The sequence below is a fragment of the Equus caballus genome, chromosome 16 (assembly GCF_041296265.1).
Source record: "Equus caballus isolate H_3958 breed thoroughbred chromosome 16, TB-T2T, whole genome shotgun sequence".
NCBI classification, from domain to species: Eukaryota; Metazoa; Chordata; class Mammalia; order Perissodactyla; family Equidae; genus Equus; species Equus caballus.
This window is the reverse complement of record NC_091699.1, coordinates 4,278,281-4,299,867: the sequence shown is the minus strand read 5'-3', so window position 1 is coordinate 4,299,867 and position 21,587 is coordinate 4,278,281. Positions and strand designations below refer to the sequence as shown.

Below are 21,587 nucleotides of genomic sequence, written 5' to 3'. Positions count from 1 at the left end.
TCAATGCAAGTGGACAACACATCCTCTACAGACTTCACTTTCATGGGGCTGTTCAACAGAAAGGACATCTCAGTCCTTCTTTTTGTCATCATTTCTATCATCTTTTTCACTGTGCTGATGGCCAATGGGGTCATGATCTTCCTGATCCGCACTGACTCATGTCTCCACATTCCCATGTACTTCCTGCTCAGTCATCTCTCCTTCATTGACATGATGTACATCTCTACCATTGTGCCAAAGATGCTGGTTGACTACCTGTTGGGTCAAAACACTATCTCCTTTTTGGGATGCACAGCTCAACATTTGCTCTACCTCACCCTGGTGGGAGCTGAGTTCTTCCTGCTGGGCCTCATGGCCTATGGCCGCTATGTGGCCATCTGCAATCCGCTGCGCTATCCTGTCCTCATGAGCCGACGGGTCTGCTGGATGATCATAGCAGGTTCCTGGTTTGGGGGATCTTTGAATGGCTTTCTCCTAACTCCCATAACCATGAGCTTCCCCTTCTGCAATTCCCGGGAGATTAACCACAGGCACCTGCAGTCTTGAAGTTGGCAGGTGCAGACACAGCTCTCTATGAGACAGTGATGTACGTGTGCTGTTTTGATGCTGCTGATTCCTTTCTCTGTGGTGATTGCCTCTTATGCCCAAATCCTGACCACAGTTCACCACATGAGCTCAGGGGAAGGGAGGAAGAAAGCATTTGCCACCTGCTCATCTCACACGATAGTGGTTACCTTGTTCTATGGGGCTGCCATGTACACCTACATGCTGCCACATTCTTACCACAGGCCAGACCAGGACAAAGTCTTCTCTGTGTTCTACACCATCCTCACACCCATGCTAAACCCCCTCATCAATAGTTTGAGGAACAAGGATGTGACCAGAGCTCTGAAGACGGCACTGGGGAGAATCAAGGGTACACAAAGAGTGTCAGGGGATGCCTTTTGACAGTTTCTTCCCACTTAGCTGGTGAATGGAAGCCTCTGTGACCAGTGTGGCCATGCTCTCAATGAACGATTAAACTGGAGGGTAGCGTTCAACTGTGTAGATAAAAAAAAATGTCAGTATAAGACATGTTTCCCCTTGGTCTCCTTCCCTTCACTCTTCATTCCTTTCTATGGCTTCCTTTTCTCCTGTGCTGTTCACATGTATTCAAAATAAATGCACAGCAGTTTCCAGAAACACAAACTAAAATTTTTTGCTCTTAAATTTTATCTTTTAGAGACAAAATAAATTGCATGAAATTTTAAATGGCATGGATTATGCTGATGAGTGCAGGAGGGAAGATGTTACTTTTTGGGTATATGATACTACTGTACAACTCTAGTTCACCATCTAAGGATAAAAGAAATATCCTCTTTTCTATTTATTAGAGTAATACTTTGGCACAGCCTTTTAGGAAGATGGCTGGGTAGATATCTACATGTTCCCATTTGTTGGGTAGTATGAAGAATCACTGAACATAGTTTTCTTGAAAAGCCATTGCACTTACTACAATCATTAACTGTTTTTTTTTAAATTTTGTGAAGAAACACAGTATTTAACTTTTGTTTGTTTGCAACCTATTTGTGCAACCTATTTGTAGGATAAGTTAAAACTCATGGATGAGAGTGAGGGATATTGCCCAGACAGACAACATGTGAGCACTGTGTGGCTGAGAGTGTTTCTGAGATGTTGGAGAAACACACATGGATATGAGTTGGGAGAATACTAAAATTATTTTTCAAATATGTCACAAAGTCATCAAAGTTAAGCATACATGCCAGGTTATAGGAGTTAGCTCATGATTCATATCCATGCTCCCCAACAATCCAGGAATGGAGGACAGAAAGGATGTGACAAACCATGTTCATTGTCCCATTTGATTATATGAGGAGTTTACTCAGGGACAAAAAAGGGTGACTTTATTAAATTATTAATGATCATAATTATAATCGTATTGGTCAATCTGTCTAAAACAATAATATATATGCTTTATCAGGTTTATTATCCTCTAACAACCTCATACGAAAAAGAAACACATTTTATAAGTTCTAATTTACAGATGAGAGCAATGGAGGTCAGGGCACAAGGAACCTCTGTAGGGTAAACATTTTTAATTAGTGCCCTAGATCACAGGATTTCAAGGAATGTGATTGATAGAGCACTGTATCTTTCAGATACAGCTTCCTCATTCATTCTTCCATTCATCATAGATATTAGCTAGATAGTCAAAGCACCTGCATTTAAAAAGTTTGTATTCCAATGGAAGAAAGACAATGAAAATAAAGAAAAACAAGGAAGCAAGTAATCAAATGACTTATATTCCCATCATAACGTATGTGGCAGCAAAGACTAAAACTGAACATATCCAAAGCTTTATATGTTCAAGAAATTCCTTGCACACAAGAAATTCCTTGGGTGAGTTTCCAGCAGATGTGTATGCATAGTCTTCAGCAAAAGACACACGGTAACAGAAAAAAATTAGAAACTACTTAAAAACATACTGTGAAATGGATAAGTAAATTGTGACACATTTATACAATAAGAATAGATGTTCTAATACTACTAGCAACAACATGGATTAATCTTGGCAACATAGTGCTGAACTGAAATAGCAAGTCACCAAAGAATATATTTATATAAAATACAGATCCAGAAAAAACTATGTTTGGGAAAGGTTAGTGGCTGGAAGGGTACATGATGGGCTTCTGGGGTTTTCTGTTTCTTGAAGTAGATGCAGATTATACACCTATGGTTCACTTTGAAAAACTTTATCAAGTTCAAATTTATTTGTTTAATATTTTTGTATTTTAATTATGCTCCAATTAAAAGTTAAAATATAGCCTATATATATATATAAATGTGATATATATATAATCTATCACATTGTCTTTTTCCATTCATCCATCAGTGGATGTTTAGGTTGTTTCCATTCCTTGGCTATTGTAAAAAATGCTACAATAAACATGAGGGTGCAGATATCTCTTTGAGATAGTGATTTCATTTCATTCAGGTATATAATCATAAGTGGAATTGCTGGATCATATACTAGTTTTATTTTTAAGTTTTGAGGAACCCCCTACTGTTTTCCATAGTGACTGCACAAATTTACATTCCTACCAACAGTGTACAAAGTTTCCCTTTTCTTCATATCCTTGCCAACACTTATTATTTCCTGTCATTTTGATGACAGCTATTCTAACAGGTGTGGCATAATATCTCATCTTGTTGTACACTTTAATACAATATTGTATGTCAACTATATCTCAGTAAAATCTGGAAAAATATAATTCATAATATAATGTATTTTGTACGAGAAATACAATAACACAATTGGATAATGAAAATAAGTGGAGGGCTACTCAAACTATGGTCTTCAAAGAACAAAATTCTGAGCAGGCAATCTTTGAGCAGGAAAGGAAAAGGCATAGGAAGATCCAAGCAGAGAGCATTCTAGGCAGGAAGAATAGCAAGTGTCAATGTACTGACACAGGGAAGGTAAGTTCAGAAGGTTAGACAGCAGTGCTGGCCTGAAACAAGTGATAGGAAAAATGGGTAGGGACCAGATCAGGAGGTCCTTATATGCTGTGGTACAGAACTTAGCACTTTATTTACATTGAAATAAAATATCATTAATGGATTTCAGGTAAAAGAAAGGCAGATCATGACTAACATGCTGATGACATTACTCTGGCTGCTTTATAGAGAATGGACTGTAGGTAAAAGCATTAAAGTAGGAAGAATTTTTTGGAAGGTTTTCATGGCTTCTGAGGAGAGATGCTCCTGGCATGGGTTAGAATTTTAGATGTGAAGATAAGAACTGCTATCACCAGGGATGTATTTTTAAGAGATGGATAATAGAAGTTGATGATGTGTAGAAGGTAGGGTTTAAGGGAAATAGGATAATCAAGAAGAGTCCCCAGATGTTGGGACTGAACAATTAAGTAGATTGTAGATATATTTGATGAAATAGAGTAAAGCTGGATTTGTGAATAGAATTAAGAATTTTCTTTCAATCACCTTAAGTTTGAAATGTCTATTGAATATCTAAGATAAAAAGTCAGATAAGAAGCTAGATAGTTTTGTCTAGATATATTTTGAGTTGTTAGGTGTGAAGATAGGTTTTAATAGTCAATGGTAAGCAGATGGATGTAAGGACAAGAGATTAGATTAAAAGAGATCACCTAAGAAGGGATTGTGTAGATAGAGATGAAAAAAACTGAAGAACTGGGGGCAGGGAATTTAAGAGGTGGCAATAAATGATGGAAAAGATGTAAAACACCCAGGGGATAATGATGTGCTAGAAACTTAGAAAGAAATTTCTTTCTAACAGAAGGGCGATGTCCACCATGTGAAATATTGGGCACAGTTCAAGTACTCTGAAGCAGAAAGCTGATCACCTGAGTAGACAAGCTAATAGTCCATTTTGTTCTCCACAGAGGGGTTTCAATGGAGTGTTGGAGAATACCCTATGAAATAGATTAAGCACAAAAAGAGGTTTACAAATTGGAGAAAAGTACAGGAATTTGTTCTGAATATCAGAAGAAAGGTGAACTTATATCTGGAGAGTTATGTGTGGTTAAAGGAAGATTTTTAATTTTTTCAATATAGATAATATTAACTCTTTTTTTGGATTTTGACAAGAATAGTCTGGTGTTGAAGGATGAATCAGTGATTCCAGGGAGAAAGGGGTATTTCAAGACGAGCACCTGTTAATTGGGTGAAAGAGGTTCCAGAATCCCATTGGAAGGCTAAATTTTGTATGATAGCAGAAACAGTTCCTCATGAAAAACAGGGATACAGGCAATAAGTTGAGGGAAAACAAAATGGAATATCTTCAAGTATGTTGCCTCATTTTCATTATTTCTGCCACCTAAACCCTCACTGTTTTGCAGCTACCTGCTTGTTTCTTTTAACACGTGCCTAACAGATGGATTGCTCTTATTGTGCAGACACTATCTACTAGAGCCAAATTTTTCTTTGAAATAATTGACCATTTCATTTCAGTGCTTAAACTTGTTTAGTCTATGAGATTGATTTAAGTAGATGCATGTGAAAACTTTTAAATCTCTTCTGTTTTGGCCTGTCTCATTGACTGGGAACTCTCAGTAAAGCTCAAATAGTCTGCAGTCCAACTACAGTTGCTATTTGCTTAGAGTCTCTAGATTTCCAACTTTCTGAGTTTAGCATCATTACAGAGGACTGTGATGCATGGCAACACTAAGGATGGGAATGAACAGCCAGGTGAAGAGAAACATAGTGTGAGGTCTCAAACATAGGAGCTTCTGATCTCACGGATCTTAGGCCCAGCACAGTGGTGTGTGGAAGTGTTCTGGTTCTTCAACGTGGCCGCTCTCTGAAAAAAGAGTCTGATGAGCTGTCCTTTTGGGTTTTCATGGAGGCTTCATTACATAGTCATGATTGATTAAGTCATTGGCCATTGGCAATTGATTCAACCTCAAGCCATCCTCTCCTCTCTCAATAATCAGGGGAGAGTACTGAAAGTTTTAATTCTCTGATCACATGACTGGTTCTCCTGGTGGCCAGCCCCCACCCCTGGGTGTTTCCAAAAGTGACCTTTCACATAACAAAAGAACCATTATCAATCTAAACACTTAGAAAATTCCAAGGGTTTTGAGAGCTGTGAGCCAGGAACTGAGGACCACTATCAAATATATGTGAGAAGTATATATTTTAATTATCTAAATGACCAAATACATATAAATCACAATATTGTACTGCTCAATAAAGTTTGAATATTTTTTATCTGATTTGTAATGAGGTTGAGTAACTTTTTATTGGTTTGTCAGTCATTTGGAGTTCCTTTTTTGTAAAGTGCCTATTCAAGTGTTTTGTCCATTTCCTTTTAAATTTCTCCCTTTTAATATATACATGTTTTTTAATAAATACTCTGATATATTGTTTTTAGTTTATTATATGATGTGCTAGTTTGCAACTTATCCTTATATTTAAATCGTGTTTGTACATGTATGGAATTATCGACATTTTCCTTTATGTTAGTGTTTTTTGTGTCTTAACTAATTCTTCCATATCCTGAAGTCATTGAAGGTATTCTCCTATCCTATCTTCTAAAAGCTTCATAGTATTTTCTTTGTTCACATTTTCATCTTTACCCACCTAGAAGAGATTCATGGTGTATAAGAGGAAAATTTTCCATATGAATCAACAATTTTCCCAGAAAAATGTACTGATAAGTTTTTTCCTTTTTTCTGATTTGCAGTGACATCTCCATCCCATTTGCAAACACACTCATAAAAAACTTTCTCTATTTTTGATATCCCCAATTCTTGTCCTTCCATTCTTTCATATGCCCTCCTTTATTGAGAAATTGTGCCTATTCCTTTAGTGTCAACTACATGGGTAAATTCAATAATTAATTCTGTTTTCATTGCATTTGATCCATCAGAAGCACTTGACCCCCAATTGAGAATGTATGGGTTTTGTTGTTTGTTTGTTTGTTTTTGTTTACTTGGCTTCAAGTGCCCTATGTTGTGATGGTTTCATTCCTACACCACTGTTTGTTTCTCTGAGATCTCTATTTTTTTTTTTCTGGCATAACTTCTCCAGGTTCATTTCTAAATATTGGAGTGAACCATGCTCAGTCACTGGCCGCCTTCTCATCTTTTCTATACCTATTCCCAGGTAAGCTTATTTAGGTTTTTGATTTACCATGTAATATGTATATAGTGATGACTCCAGTCAAGAACTCTTTCTTGCATTCCAGACCCATCCACCAAGCTGCTTACCCAATGTGGCCACTTGGACATCTAATTGTTTTCCCTGACATGCCATTCACCAAACCGAACAAATGTAGACTTTTCTAGGCCCACTGAAGGCAACTCCTCCCTTCCACTTGGTCTGTGTGAGCTCTTGGACCTCTTTATCTTGATACCACCAAATCAGTGAGCAAATCCTGCTGGTTCTTATCTCCAGACTACATCTAGTCTCTAACCATTTCTTAAATAGGTTCCAGTTTTATCTCAGTCCTCTAATGGTTATTTTTAAAGTAGCAGCTAAGGTGAAAACACATCAGAGCATGTCAGTGCTGTGGTGAAAACGCTGCTATAGCTTGTTATTTCACTGGGAGTGAAATCTAAATTCCTTACGGTAAGCTACAAGGACCCTTCCAATAGGCCCCCTCACATAACTTCTTGGCATCTGCTCCTGCTACTCTCCCCTTCACTCACTGTGCTGCCCCACTTGCCTTGTCCTTCCTTGAACAAGCCAAGCACACTCCCACCTCAGGACTATTCCACTGGATTTTTTCTCTGTTTGGGATTCTCTTGTCCCAGCTATATTCTTGGTTAAAACCCTTATCTCTTTAAGATTTTTCTCAAATGTTGTCCTCCTAAAATGGTCTATACTGTCCATGATACTTTGCAAAGCAACAAACAGGATCTCATCCTCAGCAATTCCTCTCCTCACTTATTCTACTCTACTTTTTCTGTAGCATTTGAAACTGTTTATCATATTATAGGTAGCTTTCCTATTCTATTTAATTTTAATGTTTGTTTCCCTGTTAAAATGGCAGCTCCTTGAAGAAAAGGGCCTTTGCCTATTTTGAGAAATAATATTCCAATGGTCTTGAGCAATGGCTGCATACAGTAGAAACTCAGTAAATAATTATCACATGAATTAGTCACAGAATGCCTATAAATTCATGGATCCATTTCTCAATTCTTTATTTTGTTTATTTGTTGTATTTGTCTCACAATGTGTCAATTTCATATTGTTTGAATTAGTGTAGTATTGAAATAAATCTTGATTTCTAGAATGACAATTTTACCTTCATTGTTCTTATTTAGCATTATTTTCACTGCTATTCTTGGCCTTTTGATTTTTGTTAGAAGAGTTAGATTTTCAAATTAAATATATATACGTTTTATTAACATTACGTTGAATCTGTATCTCTATTTCTATCTTTATCTCTATGTACCTAACTCTATCAACCTCTATATCTATCTCTATCTATTATCTCAATCAAACAATTTCATTTTTAACATATGTCATTATTATGTTGAAGTATTTAAGATAAATAACTAATGTCTTGACATTCTAGTCCTTTTATGCTTTTGTAAAAAGCAATAACAGTGCGCAGTCTGCTTGTACTAGGCCCTGCCATAGGAGTTACTTACAATCCACAAAATCTCAGTGGCTTACAGTATGAGTGTTTACATCTCAGCTTATTGAAGATATTATTCCTCTGTCTTTTGACTTCCTTTATTTATTGTTGAGAAGTCAGGTCTCAACTTAACTGTAACGACGTTAAGTAATCTCTTCTTTCTGTAGTTCATTTGGTAATTTTCTCTTTGTCTTTGATGTTGCACAATTTCACTGTAAGATGTCTAGCTGTGGGTATCTTTTTATTTATTCTGCTGGGTATTTATTAGGTGTCTTTCATAAGTATATAGATGAATTTTAACAGTTCTGGAAAATTATTGGTGATTTTCACTTACGGACCATTGGCAGGGGCCCTTGCAATTTGTTCACGTGATATACCTTTTTGCAACATAAAACATGCTTCCTTTTGCAAATGTGCAAAAGAAAGATATTTAAACTACCTCTATTTACATTTTTATATCTTATAATTTGAAGAATAATCCACAGATATGCTTCTCACTCTGATGCTTCAAGAATTTTAAAATTCATTTGCAATCTCAAGGTAACCTAATATCCAAAACAATTTTTAAAATTAAGAACAAAGCTAAAGAACATTTTCCAGTTTAACCCAAAATGGATCACAGCCCTAAAAATAAGAGCTAAAATTATAAACTCTCACAATAAAACACAGGAAATCTCTATGACATTTGATTTAGCAATGATATATTGATTATGAAATGGAAATCATAGGAAAACAACAAAAAATAGATAAGTTGGACTAAGTCATGTTTCAAAAAGTCTGGTTATCAAAGGTCACTGTCAAGAAAGAGAAGAACCAACCCACAGAATGGGAGAAAATATTAGCATATCATATATCTGATAAGAGATTAATATCTGAGTCCATAAAGAATCTACAACTCATTAACAACCACCACACACACACATGCAAAAGTAAAAAATAAATATTGGGTAAGAGACTTGTATAGATATTTCTCTGAAGAATATATACAAATGGCCAGTAAGCACATGAAAAAATGCTCAACATTATTAGCCATTAGAAAAATGAAAATCTGTATTAGTTCTTTGTATATTTTGGATATTAACCCCTTATCTGATACATGGTTTGCCAATATCTTCTCCTAATTGTTAGGTTGTCTTTTCATTTTGTTGATGGTTTCCTTTGGTGTGCAGAAGCTTTTTAGTTTGATGTAGTCCCATATGTTCATTTTTTCTTTTGTTTTCCTTGCCCGGTCAGACATGGGACTTGAAAATATGCTGTTCAGATCAATGTCAAAGAGCATACTGCCTGTGTTTTCTTCTAGAAGTCTCATGGTTTCGGGTGTTACATTCAAGTCTTTAAGCCCTTTTGAGTTGACTTTTGTGCATGGTGTAAGGGAATTGTCTACTGTCATTCTTTTGCGTGTGGCTGTCCAGTTTTCCCAACACCATTTATTGAACAGACTCTCCTTTCTCCATCGTATGCTCTTGGCTCCCTCATCGAATATTAGCTGTCCATAAACGTGTGGGTTTGCTTCTGTGCTCTCAATTCTGTTCCATTGATGTGTGTGTCTGTTTTTGTGCCAGTACCATGCTGTTTTGGTTACTATGGCTTTGAGTAAAATTTGAAATCAGGGAATGTGTTACCTCCAGCCTTGTTCTTTTTTTCTCAGGAATCCTTTGGCTATACAGCTCAACAACAACAAAATAACAATCTAATTAGAAAATCTGCAAAAGATCTGAACAGAGATTTCTCCAAAGAAGATATACGGATGGCCAACAGGCATATGAAAAGATGCTCAACATCATTAGCTATCAGGGAAATGCAAATCAAAACTACAATGAGGTATCACCTCCCTCCAGTCAGAATGGCTGTAATTAACAAGACAGCAAACAACAAATGTTGGAGAGGATGTGGAGAGAAGGGAACACTTGTTGACTGCTGGTGGCAGTGCAAACTGGTGCAGCCACTATGGAAAGCAGTATGGAGTATCCACAGAAAATTAAGGATAGATCTACCATATGATCTGGCTATTCCACTACTGGGTATTTATCCAAAGAACTTGAAAACACAAAGGCATAAAGATACTTGCACCCCTTTGTTCATTGTGGCATTATACACAATAGCCAAGACATGTAAGTAACCTAGGTGTCCATCAAGGCATGAATGGATAGCAAAGATGTGGTATTTATACACAATGGACTACTACTCAGCCATAAGAAATGATGAAATCTGGCCATTTGTGACAACATGGATGGACCTTGAGGGTATTATGCTGAGTGAAATAAGTCAGAGGGAGAAAGTCAGATGCCATGTGATCTCAATCATAAGTAGAAGATAAAAACAACAAACAAACACATAGCATTGGAGATTGGATTGGCGGTTACCATAGGGGAAGGTGAGAGGGGGGAGGACAAAAGGGCTGATTAGGCTCACATGTGAGGAGATGGACTATAATTAGTTTTTGGGTGGTGAACATGATTTAATGTACACAGAATTCAAAATATGATGTACATCTGACAATAATAATAAATAAATAAATAAATAAATTGAACAGTATCAAGAAGAAAAAGATTAAAAAAAAGAAAAATGAAAATCAAAACCACAATGATATAACACTTTGTACTCATTAGAATGGCCAACAAAGAATAAAGAAAAAAAATAGGAAATAAGAAATATTGGTAAGAATGTGGAGAAACTGGAACCCTGCGCATTTCTGGTGGGAATGTAACATGGTTCAGCCACTGTGGAAAAAGTTTGCCAATTCCTCAAAAACCATATAGAATTACTCTGTGATCCCGTGATTCTACTTACAGGTATATATGCCAAAAAAATCAAACCAAGGACTCAAACATATATCTTTACAAGGCTGTTCATAGCAACATTGTTAATGATAACCAAAAGATGGAAGCACCCCAATTGTTCATCCACATATGAAAGAATAAACAAAACATGATATTTACAAACAAAGTGATGTCGCTCAGCCTTAAAAAGAAATGCATTTCTGATATATGTCACAACATGCATGAATCTTGAAGACATTATGCTACGTGAAATTAGCATAACAGCAAATATTATCCGATTCCACTCACAAGAAGTAACTAGAATAGGAAGATCCAGAGAGACAGAAAGTAGAATAGAGGACATCAGGGACTGGAGGCCAGGGTATAGTGAGTTATTGTTTAGTGGGCAAAGAAGTTTTATTTGGGATAATGAAAAAGTTCTGTTGATGCATAGTAGTAATAGTTGTACAACATTGTGAATATATTTAACACCTCTGAATTGTACACTTAAAAATGGTTAAAATGATAAATTTTATGTTTTGTACATTTCGTCACAATAAGATATTTAAAATTATTTATTTAACAACAAAGAAAATTCAGATGCAAACACGTGGACTATTATGTAAAGGCAATAAATGTGAGTTAATAAGTATCCATATAAGATATTCTTCAACTGAGGAAAGAATAATAAAATATATTTACATCATATCATAAATGGAAGAGAAATATATTAGTAAAAATAAGTACTTGTTTCTTGGAATTTTTAAAATCCAATTAAAGAAGTCATTCATATGATTGAGTGATTTATATCATATGCAGATATAAATTTCTCAAATATATACTGCATATATACCTGATTTGACACAAATTATGATGTATAAGTAGATAATATAAAACATTACATTCTCAACACCAAAAGTAAGAAAGGTCACTGCACAGGAGAAGTTGAAATATCCCAAAATCTTACACTACACATATACACACATGGAAAGTATTTTGAGAATTCTCATGGTTTTACCTGTTTCTCCTTCCGTCACTGCTGCATCAACATTTTTGTTTTGAGCTGACCAGTTTCATACTGGCAAGCCAGATGGGGCCCCATCATGCCAAGCCTCTCTTTCTGCCCTTTACCATGAAGGGGCCACCAGGAACAATATTCTGAGTTTGTACAGGCACAGCTTGAAGGAGAACATCATAAAGGACCGCGTGGCTGGTTAGTGGAAGTTGCTCCTTTTTTTCCTCATGAAAGGCAGTGCTAAGATGCATCTGACCTGCCTTCTCCAGGGTCATCTAGAGGGTGCTTCCACACAGGCTTGGTAACTGTCACCACAACAGATCATCTGGGCACTGACTTTTTTCCCTTGCTTTAACCACTATTCTTCTCCGCCCATCCCATTTGCTCTCTGGATCACATTCCTCAAGAAAATACTTGCAATTTAGTATCTATTTCCCGAAATCAATTTTCTGGTAAGCTCAAGCTAAGGAAAATTATATATGAGAGCAATTTAATAGCAGTTATCGCAAATTGAACCCCAATCCTAAAATAGTAGGAGACACAGAAACTGTTCTAAAGTATCAAAATTTAAAAAAAAAGATCCTCAACCAACCATACTAGAATAATTGAATTATCTTTTTCTTTTTCCTATAGAAAATGGTACTGTCTTATAAAGCACAATCACAGAATATGCAGCACAAAATTGTTGGAAAAAAATGGTTAAAGTGTTATATCAAGCAGTTAAATAACAAGATTATGTTAGTGTGTTTCTGAATTTCCTTTCAGTATTTGTTGACTTTTTCAATTTGTAATGAGAAGGGATTTCTTTTCTCATCAAATGAAAATATTTGTTTGAAACTATGCAATCATGCTTTTATATCCTTTTTCTTAAGGAAGTCTCCCCATATTACATAAACTTTGGGCTCAGAAAACTTGAAATCCCACTGTCATTTATGCACATGGCGGGGAGAGGTAAATGTGAATTGCATCATAAAGGGCCAAGAGATAATGCAGAGGGAGATATCAGCATAGCAATACACCTTGGCCTAGGATTTTTTTCCAGAGTGTGAGCATTTGGGATAATATTGGAAAAGAGGGTAAAGGGAATCTTATTGTTCTTTAAGTAACTCAAAGATTTCATTTTCTTATTGCTTTTAGTTGTTTCCTTACATATTTTGAATCCTTTGCAGCAATGAAATTTTTCTTCTATCATTATGAGTGAAACTGGTGGCCAAATGACTATTAATGATTATATTAAAAGTCATGTGGGATAAGCAACCTATTATCAGACTCCCACTAGGCTCCTAATAGATAACTTCTCTGACACCTGGGTCACCATGGTAACAGTTGCTTAAGTTGTTTTTGAGGAACTGAGAGTTGACTCCTTGTCCAGTTCAGGCTGGTTGACACCACTGACATGTCAAGTTTGCCTACACGAATGTTAGATAGGTGACCCTTTGACATCAGGGGGTGCCAAAAACTCCACCAGTCAGATCATGCTAAGGCCATCATTTTATGAAAGTGAATCGTATGAAAAGCCATGCAGCTTGACTACATTTACATAGATCATCAATTATCTCACTTTTCCTTACCTCCAATCATCTATCCCCACACTGGGAGCACCCTGCCCCTTTATCCCATAAATACCGCTAATGCCCATTTTCAGGTAGGTGGATTTGAGACGTGTTCTCCAATCTCCTTGCTTGGCTGCCTTGTGAATAAAGCATTTCTCTGCTGCAAAATTTGTCTCAGTGATTAGCACACTGTGCAGTGGACAAAATGGTCCTGGTTTGCTAACACAACTCATAAGGGAGACAAGATGTTTACACATACCAAGTGAATCCCTTAGTAACAGAGTGGGTCTAAAATGTAGCATTTTCAGGAAGACACTATTTCCCTACGAGGGGTGGATTATCCTTTAATCCTTGAAGAGAGGAATGCATAAGAATTAGAATTGTGAAAAAGGAATTTTCCAAAATATAACCATGGAGAAAAAACACAAAAGTAATTAATTTAATTTGAATGCAGAGTCCCACAGTCTGATTTATTTGAGGGCAGTTTAATTACTGTAATTCTTTATAAATTGAAAGATTACATTTTTATGAAGTTAAAAAAAAAGGAAGGTAAAAGACCTTATCATATTTACATAAACTGTATAATGGCAGGCTAAGGACGAATTACTCCAGGGAATGATATTCTGATGTCAATTATTCTGTCAAATGGTAGTACTGATATAACGTGATGATTCAACCTCTCTTATTTAAGTTGCTTATTTCTTTGTTTTTAGCAGCCTACATAAAGTAGCTGGTGCCCACTTTCATGCACCATCTTTCTTAGGCATTTAAGGACTTTTGCTTATCCATATCTAGGTTATGAATCTATTTGCTTATCCTTGACTATTTTAAAGCATCTCACACTGATTAGGGACTGACTCTTAACATTATGCCAACAAGATGTAATTCCATGCTCAAGCCACAGCACCATTTCATTAGTTTTTTCCATTGATGGCCCCTCCCTACCTTCATCCATGCCCTTCTCTTCGATTCTCTTTCCCCTCTTTGCTTTGCTTCTCGTCAGAATACCAGCTCTCAGTTTGAAAGGTCTGAATCATGTCTCTAAGTTACCCACGCTTGCTTAAAAAATGCTGAGCAATTCCATTTACTACTTCAGTTCTGTAAGATTTTTCTCCAAAAAGTAGGTATTTGACCTTTAGTTCAGACTGTCGGGTTTGGTGGAGGCTACCATGTTAGGTAAGTAATTTTGAGAACTTTTCATCAGTTATGGGTGTTTGAAATATCAGATTCTGGAGTTAATGGGAAACTGGTTCAAACTAAGGACATATTAGGAAATCTTGAGGTTGATATGCCTCAGTATTCTACTTACAGATATTCATGAATCAGTGCTACTCATGTAAATTTTATACATTTTGATTTCATTTATTCTCTCAGCTAACATTATAGATTCAGTTCTCTATTGTGTATTTCACAATGTAGGTGATTTTTCTGCTCAGGAAAGTTCTGTACAGATTTGGTTCAATGTAAAACTTGTCAACACAAATAAACCATAATCAAACCATAAATCATAATTGGGGAGAGTTTATTCTATTTGCCAGTTTTGGGGACTATATCCCAGGAGAACAACCTTCACCAAAGAAGGAAGCCCTCCAAAGAAGTGGGCTGTACGGCACGGTTATATTTTGTCTTGGAACAAGGAATCCACAACTATGACAGGAATATCTGTCTTATTACAGTCACAAGATATTTTGCTAACACAACAGGTCAATGGTCACAAGATGAGCACAGGAGGACAGTAATTAATCCTTAGTTTCTAGGAAAAATGTTTCTCTTTAAGAAATGCTGATATGAGGGAGACATACATCCCCATCTTTAAGAGCATCATTCTTGGTTTTGGGACAGTGTAAATGTTTAAAGTAGATGTGCAATGCATGCTTGACAGGCTATGTCAGTCCTTTCTGGGAAAACAAGTTTGGGCCAAATTAGTTTTAAACCAAATAGCTTCCTCATATACCACAATATATTAAATTTTCTTATTGCTTTTCATTTATTCACAAACTTCAAGAAAGTTCTCATTGTTGAAAAAGTATATTCACTTATATAATTTTAAAGTATTTATAGGGACAGGAGTTTATCTAATTTAGTTGTATTATTACGTCTTCTCAGGTAATTTATTAATTTCTTGAAAGATAAATTAGGTAGAAAAATCTTAATATCCTACTCTAAGAAATTATCCCACCACATTTTCCTATTTTATGCTTAGAAACTACCGAAGGTACACAGGACAAAATATATGAGTGGCTTTCCAGATATCAAGAAACTCATAAGTGATGAAGATAGGCAGTGAAAACAGGTTTCTGATCCCAAATATTGTTTAATGTTTATAATATTCATACAAAATGCCAAGGAAAATAAGTTTTAAGGGTGGGAATATACACAGGAAGACCTAGGTACAATTTTTCTTAAGATTTAGCTGAGAAAGTGATTAGGCCATTACTCTAGTTTCAAAATGAAAGATGGTCCTTTGCTTATGTTAAAATTTCTCTACCCTTCTGAAGATTCCCCAAATAACTTTACATTAAAAATGAAATTTTATCACACAATTAGAGGTGAGGCTTGATATGAAAACACTACTGGGAAGGAAATAAAATTGATTAGATTATACGTAGGACTAAATGACTTACAGTGAAGGTCAGTTTTTATCCCTGTTCGGCTAAGTCAGTCACAATTTATGCCAATTGTCATCATGTCTTGTCTGGTTTAGACTTTCAGCACTTTCAAACATCATCTGAATTAGATGGTTAGTTAGGGTTGTGCCAAAATTTGACATAGAGCAGAGTTTGACAAGAAAGTGACAATATAGAAAAGGAAAGAGAAAAAGAAAAGGAAAACCAGCTATCTGCTATTGGACACTCTATTATTGGAGAGAAAAAATTTGGAAAGCACAGGGTAAGATTCCAAAATTTAATTGTCGCTGCTTTTACAATTTTGCTTAAGACTAACCTAAGACCCATCTGTTTTTAGTGTCCATGTTTTATGCCAGCATTGACACATGCAACACGGGTGAAGATTGACTCCACCCGTGCTGACATTCCCCTTCCCAACACAGAGAAGTGGTGGACCTCATTGAGGTTATTCTTCATTTGCATCTGAACTATTTTGCTTATTTGAATAAGTAGAAATAGGACTTCTTGGCACCATCTGAAAGTACAAATTTATTATATATTTGGCCTTGTAGAGACAACTATAGTCCTAAATTTTTCAACAAAGAGCAAAATAAATTTATTTACGTATTAAAATATTAGACATTTTAAAATTTTGATAATTGGATTAAAACAGAATTACATATTAATCAGAGACATGTATGAGGAATAATGTTCCAAACCAAACTCATAGGTCAAAGGAAAAAATAAATGTCTTAATTAAGTAATTAAATATTTACACCATTTTTGGCCTAAAAATCAAATACAGTTACAATTTCAAGTAAAGGTTTGGATAATATTGTTGCAATAAATATTATACATAAAGAATGTGCTTATCCTATAAAGAGAAATGCTAATTTTTGAGAAAACTCCAATATAGAAAATAAGTAGGATCATGAAGATTGAAAGCCCACAATAGAAAGACAAAATATACATATACTAATAAGTTTAAATTTCCAATAATCAAAGGAACTCATACTAAACTGAGTTTAGATACGATTGCTAAATGCTGCAGTGAGCACTATACTACAAGTAAGCTCCATTGTTGTTATTTCAGCATCACTGGCCACCAGCTTTGTATACAAATTTGGCTATGCACTTCAAAAGCCTAATAACCCGTCTTCCATGACCTATCCCATAAAATTAGCACCATAATATTTTACATTATAAGCTAACTTAGAAGCAATGTGAATGTCAACCAACTGAGGAATAAGAAAGTTCATGATACATCATTTAACTTTAACAATATTCTGTGTAAAGACGGCGCATCTACATGGAAAGGGTATACTTAGATTTAAAACTTATGCATAGACACAGACATAGATATTACACGGGGGCATGGAGTATTTCGGTTGATTCCTGTCTATTTACTCATTTTCTAAATATCTTTAATGTTCCTATACTGCCTTGTAATTTTTTAAACGCAGGCATGAGTCAACACTGACAGAATGAGAGGGAAATGTTTTTAAAATCGGGGGAATTATGGAACAGCTGAAATCTCCCTTTCCCTTTGTGAAGGACGTTGGGGAGATCTCTAAGGCTTCAGTAGTGAGTTTCGGCACCAGGAATATTCATGGTCAAGGCTAAGGACATTCATGCTCTGAAAGGGAGATTTTGGGGCCCACTTGTCCCTCTTGGGCTTTAACATTCCCTGTGGACCAATAGCAGTCACTGTGCTTGGTGTCCACTTACCATCTACTATCCTTTTAAATTATAGTGAAATAATGAGCAAAGCCCTCCAAGGAGCTTGCTCTTATTAAACTTCTGATGGGCAGGGCTGAGCGGGCATTTCCCTCTCTCTCCATTCTGTGGATTGCTGCTGAACACTTGCTTTTAATTTCCCCAGTGGTTGTGAACAGTGAGGGGGAAAAAAAGAGAAACACAACAAAGATATCTTTTAGGAAAACAATTCATGGAAGTCCTGGTGTAAAACTAGTAATATTTCAAGAATGAAAAAGCTTAAAAATTTATAAGGATGCAATGTGGGTCTCCACAATAAAAATCTGACTGATAACGTACTCTTCATAGTTATAGATGAATTTATCATGAAGTAGCCACTGGATTTCAGGTTCGATCACTTCCATTGAACTCTTCTCTCAATGTTCTGCCCTTTTCATGTTCTCCATTATGCACTAGCTGGGTCAAAACTCCAGAGATTCTAATCAAAACCAATCATAAAGTGCACATGGGGCCAAACATATTATAAGGATTCCTATTTGCCTCAATTCTAGGCTCCTTGAAGGCAGAGACCACATCTTGTACATTCTTTTAGATCTCTTCAGAACTTAATACTTTAACTCATGCAGTGTGCCCTGGGAAATGTATGTGGAATGAATGAATTGATATCTATTTAGGATTATTGCAAAACCATATAGAGTGATCCTACTGTCACTTGTTAACTGGAGCCATGTGCCTCTGAGAAAGTCTCTTAACCTGTTTAAATCTCATTAAATAGATAAAGCAGTGGCATAGTATTTAATAGGTTTGTTGGGGAAAGTAAATCAAATAAGACATGAAAAACTAAGCACTCTGCTATTAATGTGTTCTTACTACTATTTGCAGGTGAATGCATATAGAGGTAATTCCTTTACTTTTTCTAATTTGCTTTTACTCATGAGTTTTTTGCTCAATTATTTCTAGTTCATTTTGTGTTCAATTCTGGGGGACTTGGTTTGATGGAGCAATGTGGAGCCATCATATCCTGGAAAAGGGACGCTCCCAAACGAATGATGCCCAGTAGAAATCTGATGGACGCCACAGGGGTGATTTTAAATTTCATAGTAGCCAAATTATAAATGTAAAAAGAAACAGACAAAAATAATTTTAATCTATGTTATTAAACCAAATATTATCTATTTAGCATGTAATCAATATAAAATTTTAATGAGATATATTGCATATGTTTTTATCAATATGAATATTTAATGAGTTTTGTTGCATACTTCTTTTATACTGTCTTTGATTCTTAATGCAATTTGCACTTAGAGCACATATCCCTTCAGAACAGCCTTTTTTCAGGTGCTCAACAACCTCATGTGGCTTCCAGCTACCATACTGGACAGTGCAGATCTATATGATGCTGATATAAACTGTTTGTCCAAATAACCTACCAGTTTATAACTGTAGTAATCTTATTTAACTAAATAGCTATCTGTGCATAATTAAACTTCAGGTTTAAGCAGAAATTTTCCTCTTTGGGAAGACAATGCTCTATAGTATTATTTAAATCAGTTTTTTCCTTCTTTTTTCTATTAGAAATTTATTCATTAGTTTTTGCTCCCATCTCACTAATCATATTAATACGGTATGTTATTAATCAGCAGTTTTCTGCTAAAAGAAGGAAAGTAAACACCACTTTATCCTAAACACTTTTTCCTTTGATTGTCTTCTTTCTCCTAATTCTTAGATCATTTCTCAGAGCTCAGAGCTCTTGTATTTTATTTTTCAACATGAAATCATTATTTTCAAATATCCAACACCTAATAAATATAAGCTAAACACTCAAATTTTACAATGTACAAGTGAGTCAAGAATGTTGTAAATTAAGTAAAATCTGTCAAGGTCATTATCATTTCATAGGCAAAATGTATACTCTTGATCAGCGGTTTTCAAACTGAATTTCCAGTGTGAGAACTAGAGCCTCATGTTGGGAGAAAAGTGTATGGTAAGGATCCCCTCCCTTCCTTACCCACCACTCTATCCCCATTCAATCAAACAAGTTGCATATTAACTGTTTTATGTGTATCTTCCTCAATGAAAGATTATGCTTGAGCAAAAGTGAACAAACAAATTAATTAATTAATTAATGTTCTTGAGCCAAAGGACATAAAATTGTTTCATCATGACATCTAAATTAAGAATAGTCAGCAAGTCAAGAATATCATCCTTGAGTGAATGGTGTGACATAACATAATTCTGCTGAAGATGTTCTTCCAGAAATTAAAAATTCTGAGATTCATGAATGGATGTGGATCATACTTAGAACCCAAAGGTAAAAGGCTAATTTCACAAAGCAACCCATTAACTGGAATCAACCACAGTAAGTATTAGAAAAAGGAGGAAATTGCACAATGAGATGTGATTAATTTGCCTTGATTTGTGCAGGGCCACACCGTAAGGTTTTAATAAAATCAAATATTTATCTTTTGTGTCCAGCTTTGCCCATCATATCCATCTCTCTTTTGTGAAACCTACAGAGCTATGGAGTGGGGCAATTAGTCCATGTACACTGAGTTTGTCCTCCTGGGCTTGTTCAGGAACTCCAGTTTCCCTTGGCTTCTCTTTGCCATCATCCTCCTGGTCTTTGTCATCTCCATAGCCAGCAATAGTATCATGATCATTCTCATCCACATAGACCCCCGCCTCCACACCCCCATGTACTTCCTGCTCAGCCAGCTCTCTCTCACGGACATCCTGTACATTTCCACCATTGTGCCCAAGATGCTGGTTGACCAGATGGTGGGCCAGAGGGCCATTTCCTTTGCAGGATGCACTGCCCAGCACTTCCTCTACTTGACTTTGGCAGGAGCTGAGTTCTTCCTCCTAGGACTCATGTCCTATGACTGATATGTTGCCATCTGCAACCCACTGCACTATCCTGTCCTCATGAGCCACAAAATCTGCTTGTTGATTGTGGTGGCAGCTTGGCTAGGAGGTTCCATAGATGGCTTTCTGCTCACCCCAGTCACCATGCAGTTCCCTTTCTGTGCCTCTCGGGAAATCAACCACTTCTTCTGTGAGGTCCCTGCCCTTCTGAAGCTCTCCTGTGTGGACACATCAGCGTATGAGACAGCCATGTACATATGTTGCATCATGATGCTCCTCATCCCTTTCTCTGTTATCTCAGCCTCTTACACAAACATTCTCATCACTGTTTATAGGATGAGTGAGGCAGAGGGAAGGCAAAAGACAGTGGCCACTTGTTCCTCACACATGGTGGTTGTCAGTCGCTTCTATGGGGCTGCCATGTACACCTATGTGCTGCCTCACTCTTACCATACCCCTGAGCAGGACAAGATTGTGTCTGCCTTTTACACTATCCTGACTCCCTTGCTCAATCCACTCATTTATAGCCTTAGGAACAAGGATGTCACAGGGACCCTACAGAAGGCTCCAGGGAGATGCTTGTGCTCAGGAAGGGTAATCACCTTCTAAAGAAACTGTATTTGCTGCTAGAGATTTGAACAAAAGGATACAGGAGTTTATCATCACTTTTGGACTTAAATATTCTCCACCTGGAAAATTAATGTAACTCATATGCCAGCTATTGTGAGGTGTTCTTGGGATTTGGAAGATGACTGTGGGATTTTGAGGATATGGTCATTTTTTGAAAGGTGTGAGCGTTCTGAACAATGGGCAATTTTGGATGGAAGGGGAATAAAGTTGGGGTTTCAGTAGTCACCCATCTGTTTCCCATAAAGCATGCTTACCACTGGAGACCATACAGTTTCCTGTTTGTTGCTGTGGTCAGTCACAGCAAAGAAATACTCATCT

At 36.3% G+C, this 21,587-nt stretch overlaps 1 protein-coding gene and 1 pseudogene across 1 annotated transcript; both read left to right on the top strand.

The window, feature by feature from the left end:
* Positions 1-3: 3 nt before the first annotated feature.
* Positions 4-948, top strand: LOC138918106 (olfactory receptor 2T1-like; annotated as a pseudogene).
* A 19,346-nt stretch (positions 949-20,294) lies between these two features.
* Positions 20,295-21,248, top strand: LOC138918105 (olfactory receptor 2T27-like). The gene is given in 1 exon segment (XM_070238340.1): positions 20,295-21,248. A coding segment is annotated over 1 exon segment (954 nt).
* The last annotated feature ends 339 nt before the right edge of the window (positions 21,249-21,587 follow it).